Here is a 12,819-nt window from a genome sequence, read left to right on the forward strand (position 1 = left end):
AAAAGCTTCCCTGTTGTAATCCAGATGATGCTTTGACATCTCAGAAAATATTTTGAACTTCTAATCATCTGTGAACTTTTTTCTTCTATATTTTTGCCCCCTTTCTCCCCAAATCTGCCTTACAGACTAATTAGTAATGTTAACAAGCATGTGACAAAACAAAGTACTAAATTATGTGGATGCCATAGAGGATGTGACTTTCCAGGAACTTTTATTTAAGAGACAGTTCTTGCTGTCCACTGTCTCCCATGCTAAGTAGTGTTAAGCTCTCCTCTTTTCTGACCATTCCAATAGTGCCTTGGGCTCTTTTCCAGAAGCCCTAGTTGTTACTGCAAGAAAATCAAGATCTCTGTTTCCTCCTAGGAAAACATCCATCCCAAACCAAAGCACCAAAACAACAATCCTAACGGCAGAGACACAGGCTCTCACTCAGTTTGTGAAATCAAATCAGATGATACATGAAAAAGTACTTCGGAGGTCATGAAGCACTATAAAAATGTGAAATGGTAGCATTATTGATGATGGAGCCACAGCAATCAGTTACTTTATAAAGCCCCTAAAGAGTTTTTACTGTATTTTCCCACTGTGCACTTTAGCAAACAGCAAAAGGGTAGTAAAACTTTGACCTCAAAATTGCTTCCCAAATCTGAGACACATTCCCATTTGTATCTGAAAGGCATACATGAATATTAAAATATGTTAAGTGACTTACTGTGTTGAGCCCCAAGCCATTAAGCATATATATCAAATCCTCAGTGGCTACGTTCCCAGAAGCACCCTTTGCATAAGGGCAGCCACCTAATCCGGATACTGCTGAGTCCACCACATTAATCCCCATCTGGAAAACAAACCAGAACACTCAGGGCTTGTCTATTCACGGCACGTAAATTGTTGAATTTCTATTTAACCTGTTCCAAAGAGCAAATAAGCAAAATCTAAACCCGTTATCCAAACATACTCGCTTACTCACCTGCTGCTAGAAAAGTCCCCGGGATGCTGATTTCTTTTCTACCTAATCTTGTCTTTTAGGCTAACAGAAACTCAATGGATCTCAGGAAGTAGAGTAATCTTAGATCAAAACTGAAGTGGTGTTATTCATTGATAACCACACAACTGTAGGGGGTGAAGCTTGAAGTAAGACGAATTCATTCCCAGGTTGTATAGATTCTCCAACCAATTCTCCAATTCGACCCTAATACTGTTATGTAAACACAAAACACTTCTAATACTCTAACTCAAAGTCAAGGTGCCTTGGAAGACTGGTGGTAGTGGTAGGGTCACTGTGTTTGAAATAGGATTTTTGAGGGCTTAATTCACCCTTTCAATTCACTTGTTCTTTACTGAGCCATTATTTTGCATACCCAACCCTGCTGCTTTGGGAGAAGCAAAGAGCTATTTGGAAGGCAAGACCTCTACCAGCACCATCTCACATTTACTGAGTCCTCATTAAGGGCTGGGATTATTCCTAACATCTTGTGAGTAGTAACTCATAATCTTCACAAAAAAGACCCATGAGGTAGATCTCCTTCTATCATCCCCAAATCACAGATGAAGAAACTAAAGTACAGCAGGATCACAAAATTGGCACAAGGTTGTCTCTGTCTCCAGAAAATTCACACTGGGATTTATGGCTTCTGGAAACATAGATTGTTACAGATCATGTGTGTGGGGATATCAGAGGTAGAGGATATGTGTGAGCTGGAATGTCCTCAAGGACATGATTACAGTGGGGCCTGAAAGGAGCCCTGAAAATCAGGATTGGAGAAGACTGGAGAAGTGAGGCAGGGATGTCCTATTTCTGTAAAGGGTGACATTTGGATGATCAGAAGCTACCAAGAGGCATAATCTGGTTACTCAGCTCCCGGATATTAAAGAAAAAAAGTAACATGACTTCTGCTAAAATGAGAAGCCCCTGAAAGCAGAGATCTTAGGCAGCATGCTAGGTCAGCTGTTTGCATTCACAGGATTGGAACCCTACATTGTGGCTACATCTCCAGAGTCAGTCTCACAAGACCTGCGCTCAGTCTTAAGATTCTGAGTTTTTCACAAGATCACAGATGCTGCGCTCACTACCAATCTGAGCATCACACTTCTTTTTGTTTTTCTTTTCTTTCTTAATATATATTTTTTTAAAGATTTTATTTATTTGACAAATTGAGAAAGATCACAAGCAGGCAGAGAGGCGGGGGCAGGGGGTGGTGGCAGGAAGCAGTCTTCCTGCTGAGCAGAGAGCCAGATGCGGGGCTGGATTCCAGGACCCTGAGATCATGACCTGAGCCCAAGGCAGTGGTTTAACCCTCTGAGCCACCCAGGTACCCCTTGTTTTTCTTTTTGATTAACTTTTTATTTTAGAAGAGCTTCAGATCTTCGGGAAATTGTTGGAGAACAGAGCATCTCCATAGACAATGTACCTAGTTTCCCATATTGTTACATTATCTTACATGATCATGGTGAACCTGTCCCAGCTGAGGGACCAGTATCAGTACGGTATTATTATAGTCCATACGTGATTCCGATTTCCTTATTTTGAACTTAATGTTCTTGTCTGTCCTTCAGTCTGGGTTTGTCTGATGTTTTTCTAATGGCTAGACTAGAATTCTGAAATACTTCAAGGCAGGCCACAAAGGTGAAATGCCATTCTCAATACATCATATTAAGGGTACACACGCTGTCAACAAGATTTATGACTGATAAGCACCTTGATCACCTGGCTGAGGTAGTGTTTGTCAGGGTTCTGAAGTAAGGAAGCCTCCACTCCCCACTTTCCATACTGTACTCTCTGGAGAAAAGTGACTGTGTGCTCACACTTAGAGGCAGAGAGTATCTACAGATCACTTGGAATCCTCCCATTTGGACGTAATGTTCTCCTCTATTTATTCAAACATCATTTTTTATCAGTAGGGACTCAAGCAAGGTATTTTTTTCAGTTTGGTTTAGAATCCAATATTACTTTATATATTTTGGGGATCAGGTTGTTTGAGCTTTGGTTTTTAGCAGCTCTTTCAGTTGGTTTCTGTGTCTCTGTCATACCAAAGGGACTGTGCTTTTTGAACCATTCTTTTAGATTTCCCTTTGAGACTTAAGATACCTACATCAAGGCCTATAAGGTTTAAAAAAAAAAATTTTTTTTTAATGGTAGACCAAAACAGTTAATAGCGGTGATCACTGGGTGTTGTGATTATAGCACATTATTAATTAATTAATTAATTTTAATTTTTAATTTATGTTATTTTGTTTATTTTAATTCTTTATCTTTATTTTCCAATTCTTTCACAATGAATGCTAATTATATATAAAGCATAAAAAGTTTCTGTAAACTTTCACCTGTAGTAGAATAACAGTATGGAAAGAAGAATGAACATAAATGAATCCAAGACTCATTTTCTTGATTAACATCATTATTTTGCAACTAAATGATCTTCCTAGGGTGTGAGACTGCAGGGTTAATCTGTATACAAAATTGTTAAATAAGACGCGATCTGAGTGAAAGGTTACCTGGAAAAGGGACTTTCCCTCTTTCCTAGAATCAGAAGGGCAATAGACCTGCGCAATTTCTATCAGTAAGCTCTATTCCCAAGTTAACTGAATCAATTTTATGCACTATGTGGCTCTAAAGCAAATTCGAAGAGTTTATTATATACATTACCTATGAAGTAGAACATTAAGATATTAATGCCTTTTAAATTCTCTTAAAAAAAAACCCACTGTACTACTTTAAAAGCACTTTTTATGCAGTATCTCCTAAATTCTGACCTCTATTAAATGTGCAGTTCTATTCCTAGAAATAAATCTTAATGGATAATACTACCCATATACTAAGCTATGATCTAATTTTTAAATAAGCTGCTTTAGGAGCACATGGGTGGCTCAGTCAGTCAGGCATCTGACTCTGTTTCGGCTTAGGTGATGATCTCAGGGTTGTAGGATGGAACCCAGAGGGGGCTCCGTGCTCAGCGGGAGTCTTCTTGAGAGTCTCTCTTTCCCTCCCTCCCTCTCTCTGTCCTCTTTCCACTCCCCTCACATGACCTTGTGCACTCTTTCTTTCTCAAATAAATAAATATTAAAAAAATAATAATAATCTTCTTTGAAACTTGGCAACTATGAAAATTTGGTTTTATGATGTACGTTTTCTTCTACTTCCCTGTTCCATTGGAAATGATGCATACTAGGATGTAAACAAGTTCTTGACGGAATAGGGAAAAACAAACAAACAAAAAAAACCCATTTATTCTCTTCACTGATTCTTGATGGTAATAGAGGGACAATTTTTGTACTTACTGAAATAATATTAATAGTACATGCCACTATGTTCTCTAATATCATGTATTTGAAGATAATAGACGGGATCTTAGATGATTTTATTATACAAGAAATTGTCTTCATTAAAAAATGTTTTGTAGATACTCCTTTTTCTGTGTCTCCAAACACAAACCACTATTTTCAGGCTTTCACATTCCCAGGGGTATGGGTCTGTGTGCATGTATGAGTGTGTTCCCAGGGTGTGTGTGTGTGTGTGTGTGTGCACACGTGCACAAGAGCAGGTTTTTGCACCATAGATTGAAAAACACAGCACTTGCTTGTTTTGAAGGAAAAGTACATCTTTAGATGAGAAACCACAAGGTGGCAATGTCGCTTCAAAATCCGAGTTAAAGCCAAGCATTTGACCCCACTGTGTTCCAGCCACTCCAAATGACAAACATGTAAATAAATCGCTTTATATTATACAAATAACTATTTTCTTTTCAAATGAGGAAACTTTTACTAATGGCATAGAATAAAAACTGTGGTTTAATATATTTTTTATTAGTCCTCCTTTGACGTGAACATGTTTATGAAGTGCATTCTTTGCACCAGGGACTTGGAATCCATACAAAATCCTGTAGCTCAGGGAGTTTAGCGTTAGAAATCAAAATTATATATTTTGTCACTGAGAAGTAGCATATTGTTATTAAACTAGAAACCATTTTCTTCAGAGCTAAGGGAACTAGTAGTCCTCCCTAAACTAAAACAAACCCAGAACTCAAAGTGTTGCGGTATCCTTGGCTCCCACCTTCCTCCAAGCTCATGATTAAAGCTACTAATCCAGTGACCAGGAAATGATAAACTTGTTGAGTTTAGTTACGTATGCTCTACATGCTTGGATTTAGGGGCTGAGAAAAATGAATAAAATACTAGTAGCCACTTTTTCTGGGAAATGGTAAATTGTAGATAAACCATGAGCCCATCATTCAGTGCTACAATCTTAGGTGAGCTCTGTGTAGAATTAATCTTGTGTAGTGCTTAGATGCCCAGACCATGATGATATGCTAACGAAAAGCACAACTTGACTTTTTCTTAGTGCTGTAAGTACTTATTTCCCAAAGAAAATGAGAAATCCTTAAGCCAAGTCAAATCATTTTGCAAAGCTTATAATGTCCCATATTTTCATGATTTCAAAATGTTTAATGAAATCTCAAGTTTTAGGTATTGTGGATACTAAAATCTTAAGAAATACATAAAATTTTGATATGTTAAGTTTTGAAATGACATCTACTTTCTTTCCCCTCTAAGATCAACTTTTTCTTTAAAAGAATCTGTAATGTTAGATTTAATTTAAAAGGAGATCTTTCTGATGGTGTAAAGTACTTATTTTTTCAATTTTAGTTCCTCGGGAGAAAAGGCAAATGTTCATATGGGATAAATATTAAAAATATACTCCTTTTTCTAGTAGTTGTCTCAGCCATTTCTAAGCCAGTATACCCTCCAACAGAGGATTGCGATTATCCAAGCATACGGTGCTACTTGTCTTCTGGTCATCAGGCCAGATAATGCTAATGGAACAGGGCACTCTTGCCACTAAGCCCAGATCTTGCCTTGAGTTACTTCTCAACCACCACTCTAAACGGTTACTGTATATTGAGTTATGCTACCACCTGAGAAATAACACTATTTGCATTCATGGGTACTGGGAATGTAACATATTATGTACATAACTGATAATGAACAGTTAGCATACATGAATTAAGCCCAGGGTTTAAATTAAGTGAGATATATACCAAATTGGTATGTAAATAATGACAGGCATATATACTGCTGTTGGGGGATAACTAAGCTATTGGGACACTTTCATGTAACCTCCTTCCTCTTTGAGAATGTTTTCCTACATGTTTCATTCTTCTCTGCCTTATTACACATAATGAGATAGATTATATTCTTTGCATCATTAAGTGTATTTCAAACGGAGATAGAAATGGGACTATGTACATAGACACGGGGGGTAAGGAAACAGATAAACAGATTTAAAAAAGGAATTCTCAATTTCAGTAAGAGAATAATAGACTATTAATGAACATTGATTGAATGCTTAGTTTGTCACAGATCCTGTGCTTTAGGCCTTACATACGATAAAGCCACGCGAAATCAGGCTGAAATGCGTAGGAACCCATGCCCATTTTACTGATGAGGAGACTGAAGCTCCAGGAGGATAAGCACTATCTCCTGCTTCAAACAGTGTAAGACAGAGGAAGAATGCAAATAGCCGGGCCCTACTGTCCAGTGTTAATTATTAACATTTCATTAACATTGACTGTCTGCCAGGCACATGATGACTAAACACTCCCGTGCATTGTTTCATTTAATCCATATAATAACACCAGGAGGCAAGGTATGAATTAGGAAGAGAATATTGACCAATCAAAAGGCTTCATTTTCTTAAGTTTTTTTTTTTCAACTTTCTGAAAAGTCTCTACACAATGTACTGGTAAGAGGCTTTTGAGAAAGCAAATGCTGATTGTCCAAAGGATTTTTTCCTAGGAAGCTATCCCAAGAAAATAGCCAGAAACTTTAATTATAGATTATTGTTCAAGGACGGATATTCTTTGTAGCATGATTTATAATTGGAGAAAAAAGGCCATATGTTAATGTCCAATAATAGGGAAATAGTTAACAGATTATATAAGATAGACTACTATGAAATCTTTAAATATTTTTAATGAATTTGTAATTGTATAGAAAAATGATAAGAACTGGAAGATAGGGGTTCCTGGATAGCTCAGTGGGTTAAATGTCTGCCTTCAACTCAGGTCATGATCCCAGGGTCCTGAGATGGAGCCCCATGTCAGTGTCCCTGCTCAGCAGGAAACTTGATTCTCCCTCTCCCTCTGTGCTTTCTTTCTCTCTCTCTGTCAAATAAATAAAATCTTAAGAAACTGGAAGATAGGAGAGGATGACAACCATGCTTGGCATTGTTCGTGTTTCTAAGAATTTTTTTTATCCTCCCTAATAAATACATACCACACATGTCATGTGTACCCTTGTTTCATCACCATCCCCTTCTTCTGCCAGAACAAGACCTCAAAACCATACTGGCCTTTCTCACTTCCTGGTTTCAGTGCAAATTCTAGAGATGGTTCCTCTGGGAATCCTCTACTTCTGCCTGTTCTTGAGAGGCTTTTGCTCCTCAACTGCACTTCTTCAGTAACCATCTATTCCCTCTAACCTACTGGCACAAATAATTAAGCCAGCCCCCCTCAAATGTGAATGAGCATAAGATTCCACTTACAATGTCTGACTAGAGGGTATTACATGAAGTGAAGGAAATGGGACAGAGAAAGACAAAACCATATGATTTCACTTATATGTAAAACCTACAAGAAACCCAAACAAAAGAATGAGCATTTATGATGTCTGAGGTGGGACCTGAGCTTCTGCATTTCTACATTTCTAACACTTTCTAAATTCTGCAGAAGCTGCTACTCCCCAGAACATACTTGAGTGGGAAGAAACTCTGGTTCTTCTAGGGAAGAACTGGTTCTCGAGGATGTCGGTATATCTTGGTCCAGTCCTCGGTGGTGCCATATTGCTTTGCACCGTGTTGCTCAAAATGGGACCACCTGAGTATCAGAGTTCCCTACAGTCATAGTTAAAAAAGGCAGATTTCTGTTGTCTATCCCCAAAACTGATTTTTTTTCTCGTAAAGTCAAAGTACTTGCATTATTTCATACTCCAAGGTGACTTTTATGCGTAATAAAGTTTGAAAATAACCTTCTGATTTATCTGTTGATCTATTGCAGATAGTGCTGGCTCTTCAGCAAAAAGAAATTGTTTCCTCTTCTTCTGGGATTTAGCTAGGTGGCATAAGCAAATTGCCCTTTAACTTACATGTGGTTACGTGACTGTAGGCTAGCCAATGATGCGTAAGCAGAAAGATACAGGCTATTTCTAAAATATTTCTTCTCAGAAATTGTGTCAATAGTCAAATGCAGATGACAAGGAGGCCTTAGGGAATGGTGAGCCAAAAAATGGGAGAAGCCTGAGCCCATGAATTACCACCTGGAGGAGAGATACCCACTGACAAAAACATGTTCAGTGAGGGGTAAGTATCCATGTGTTTGAGCCATTCTTCATTTTGGGGTGTGCAGTTTTATCAGCCAATTAGAACTAATACACCAACTGATGACATAGATTAAAATCTACCTTTTCCAGCTATTTTCTATTCTTTTTTTTTTTGTCTTTTCTATCCTTTGTTGAATATTTTTTTTAATGCTTCCATTTTCTCTCTTCTACTGACTTAATATTTCTACCTCTTTAAATTGTTCAGTAGTTACTTTAAGGTTTACAATATAAACTTAAATAGGTCTACCTTCATCTATCCATTCCACATGTATGGAAAGACATTATAATAATATATTCTCAATTCCATTCAACTGCTCTTTGTGCTGTAGTTTCCCTACCTTTACTTTTATATACCCATAATACATTTACATGCCCATGAAATATTGCTCTTCTTTTTTTTAGGCAGTTACCTTTTAGAGCAATTAAGATTTAAAAAATTATCTTGATTTATTCCACTTTTTCTCTGAAGAAACTTGACAGGAATAAGAATATCAGAGATTTGAATTCTAGTATTTAGTTAACAATCACCTTTTGGAGGTAGAAGAAAGAAGGTGAGTTAGTGAAAGAGACAAGTTGTTCAGGAGGTACAATGTCACAAGCCAGAGTAGGAAAACTTTCTTTTCTTTTCTTTTCTTTTTTTTTTTTTTTTTTTGAGAGAGAGAGAGAGAGAGGAGGGTGAGAGAAAATCTCAAGCTGGCTCCATGCTCAGTATTCAGTCCGACATGGGGCTAGATCTCATGACCCTGAGATCATGACCTGAGCCAAGATCAAGAGTCAGACACTTAACCAACTGAGCCACCCAGGTGCCCCAAGGTTTCTCTAAATAATTACACCACAGTGATGAATACTTCACCTACTTAAGGAAAGTAGCTGAGAAAAATCTACTGTATTTATAAAACTGACAAATTTTTAGTTGGATGGTTTCAGCAGAGATCAGACTGGAAGAGCTGGCAATTAATTGAAAAACGAATGGAAGACACACAGCCTAGTGCTTAAAAAATCAGTTTCAGGACACTTGTATTTGGACCTGTTCTGCTTCTTGTTAACTGTGTGATGTTGATGTTACTTCTCTGTCCCACCAACTGTAAGATGAGTATAATAGTACTGAATCATGGACTTGTTGAAGACTCAGTGGAATCTTCCATGGAAGTGCTCATCACATAGGTTGGCACATAAGACTCAGCAAATGTTGACTCTTAACAACTATGTGTCGAGTATAGGGTCAGAAGACATATGGTGATAAAGAAGAAAACCAGGGCATAGTTGTGGGTATAAGAATGGAGACATAAGGAGGATATTTGAGACCTGTAACTGGGAAGCTTTAAGGGATAGAGGTAAGTAAATGGAAGTAAAGAATGATACCATACATAGAAGAGAAAATTCACAGAGAAAAAAACCTTGAAGAATGTGGATGGGTTTGGGATTAGGGCAGAAACATGGGTTGAGCTAGAAATTAGTGGAGAATACTATCCTTTGAAGTAGGTTGAGAGGAGAGGATGGATGAGGTATGGAGATATGAAGGAACACAGACCATGAACTCTTCAGGGCAATGAATGATCAATACTCTCAGAAACAGTAATTGAGCTAATCTGCTGGAAGTTCAGAAATTATATCATTTCTAGATCCCTGACACTAGCTTCTCTTGGAACAGTCCTACCTTCCACTAACCACACTCTTAGATGTGTGCACAGAGGTAGATGCATAATGAGGAGGAAGAAATGGGAACAGATCAATAAATAACACCATGTAAACAATAAAAAAGTTGTACCTTATACACATGTAAGTGACATTTTAATAAGAATCTATAAATCCCAGATTTTTACAACTAGATAATTTAGTCAATTTTCCTTATGACTGATTAATTGATTTAAAGGGAACTAAGCTCCCGAGTTCCTAGTGGGGCTACCGAAAGTCACAGAAGCCATTATTCTATAGATAGATCTAGAACGTCAACCTTCATGTTTTTGGAATTTCACTGGTAGGAGGCAAATAACTTCAATTACAAATTAATGTTAGTGTGAGGTCTATGCAATAGTGTAAATATGCAACTAAATATTAAGTAAAAAAGTTACAGAATGAGAGCGCAGTGATGCTTGATAAGAATTAGGTGTTGCAGTGTTACTACAAACCAAGAAGGGCTTGGGTTAGTGGGAGGACCAAATTTTGGTAGGAGAGGGGGAGTCAAAATAGCAGGTAACATATACAAACTATATGAGGGCAAGAGAGTTCCTCTATCTCACTCTATTATAGGCTCCACACATGGCATAGCACTCTAGAACATGATGAGTTATTACACAAATATTTCTGAAAGATTTGAACAAATAAGGCACCTAAAAGAACAATGAATGCAATAGCAAAGCCTGCGGGCAAATGTATCAAGTTCCTTTATTACCATGTATTGTTATAATTCAACTGGAAATACAGAACTGCATAAGGAGGTTACTAAAATAAATGAAACCATGCAGTGGTTCACTACCGTCTTTGTTTTCTCCCTAAACCTCCTACTCTTCATACTGCCTTCTTATAAAGATGGGTTCTTGGAACCTGTTTGTTTGTTCAGTGATTTCTCATTAATCCTCAGTGCCATTCATGGACCTAAGTTGGGTTAATCATAGTCTCCTCTGCCAGAATTTAGAACAGAAACAAAGACAGAATCTACCTTTCTAAAAAGTGAGATGTACAGCATATGAGGTATGGACAAGCAGCTTTTTCTACGAGCAATGGGAAGTAGAGAAATTGAGTCTACAGTAAGAGGGAAAAGGAAGCATCACTGAATTGGAAATGTCACCTGAATTCCAGACGACTTTTCAGTCTTTCTGAGGTCCAGCTTCATTTCCTCCCTTTGTTTTTGAAGTAACATTTAATTAGAGCTATGCCAAGTGCCTTAAACCACACAATAAAGCCAAGAAGTAGGTACTATTATCATCCTCATTTTATAAATGAGAAAACCAAGCCACAGAACATTTAGTATGATCATTCATGGTGTTACATATTTGGTAAGTGATGTAAGGTGAGATGCAGGATCAGGTGGAAAATCCAAATCTCTGCTCTTGACTTGTGTGTATACTTCTCTAAGAGGTTTCCATGGGACATCCCTGTATCCTCATAACAGAGTCTCCTTTTTGCTTAAGGTAGCTTGAGTTGGCTACTGTTACTTGGAAACAAAGAGTAGTAACTAACACATCATTAAGTTAATGACCTGGCAGGGAAGAGATTCATAAATACAGAGAACGATAATGCAAAGTAGAGTGTGGTAGCTATTATGAAAATTACAAACAGAGCTATTCAGAAACACCAGTGAGACCATTCCTATATTTTGTAGTAGAGCAAGGAGGGAGGGGCAGGGTGAAAAGGTTGATGAATAGTTTGGCTCTGCTTTGGGCCTTGAAGGATGTTGACAAGTGGGGGATGGTAAGGGAAAAGATATTCTACAGAGAGGGAACAGCTTGAGAAAAGGCACATATGATGAACAGGCCAAGGATGGACTGAAACTATTTTAATGTGACTTGTATTGTAAGGGCTGTTGAGGTGTGGAAGGAGTACAGCTCCAGATCATGATAGGCCCTTAAAGCTTTTCTCTGGGGGATGAACTTTATTTCCTAAGAAATAAAGAGTTACTTACTGTTCATGAACAATCATGACATCATCAGCATTTGTTTTACTCAAATTTTGTTATCAGGGGAGCAACAATTGAGATGGATAGAAGGTTGAGAAATCTGTAAGTAGAAGTACTTGTTAGAAAATTAGTGCAATGCATGAACTCACTGGTGATGAGTATTTAAAGTTAAGCAGAGGGGGGAAAGATTTTTGTTAAGGAACAAATTTGACATTTATGAGGTAAAATAGTGTCTAAATGAATGAGTAATAATGGAAGAAAGAGGTGTCATTGACAAAAACAGTGATTTCTAGCTTAATAACTAAGATGATCCATTAACTGGAATGGGATATAGGATCAACTCCAGTGAAAGGTAGAAGCTGCTTTCTCGGAAACCATTAAAGATATAAAAAATGGGATATTTAACATGTTGTTTCTTAAAGCATCCCTGCTTATTCAAAACTAGCTTTAATTTTTAATCTTGCATTGCATACCTACTTCTTCTTATTTACATCTGGGGTGATCCATAGCTTTGGTAATATTCAAATTCATGGTTAAGCATTCTTATAACCTAAAGGACTGGCCTCCATGGGATAGTGAAATAATTTATAAAGATACGACAACATGCTTCCTAGGTCCCTGAATTGAAGACTCCTCCTCTCTGCTGAGTACCAGGGGTGTGGTTGGGGGAATGGGTGATAAAAATTCCAGATAGGTTTAGGGGAGCCCTAGAATACAGGGGACTGGTCCTGATTCCAAATGTGTATGATGGAGAAAGTACAAGACTCAAAACTCCCACCCAGTTGGCTGAGATACTAGGGTAACAAAGGTGAAGTAACGAGCCTGGCAAG

At 37.7% G+C, this 12,819-nt stretch overlaps 1 protein-coding gene across 6 annotated transcripts in view; it reads right to left on the reverse strand.

Annotated features, from left to right (window-relative positions):
* Positions 1 to 12,819, reverse strand: part of HMGCLL1 (3-hydroxy-3-methylglutaryl-CoA lyase like 1) — a gene marked incomplete at both ends in the record, with an annotated part of 190,321 nt that overhangs the window by 3,895 nt on the left and 173,607 nt on the right. For 4 of the 6 annotated variants that reach the window (XM_080806264.1, XM_080806265.1, XM_080806262.1 and 1 more), the window contains one exon: positions 713 to 838. The exons of the other annotated variants lie outside the window; for them this stretch is intronic. In XM_080806264.1, coding sequence (XP_080662390.1) covers positions 713 to 838 — 126 coding nt within the window. The remainder of the gene's footprint in view (positions 1 to 712; positions 839 to 12,819) is intronic. 6 annotated transcript variants of the gene reach the window in all.

The sequence above is a fragment of the Martes martes genome (genome assembly GCF_963455335.1).
Source record: "Martes martes genome assembly, chromosome: 6".
Lineage (NCBI taxonomy): Eukaryota > Metazoa > Chordata > Mammalia > Carnivora > Mustelidae > Martes > Martes martes.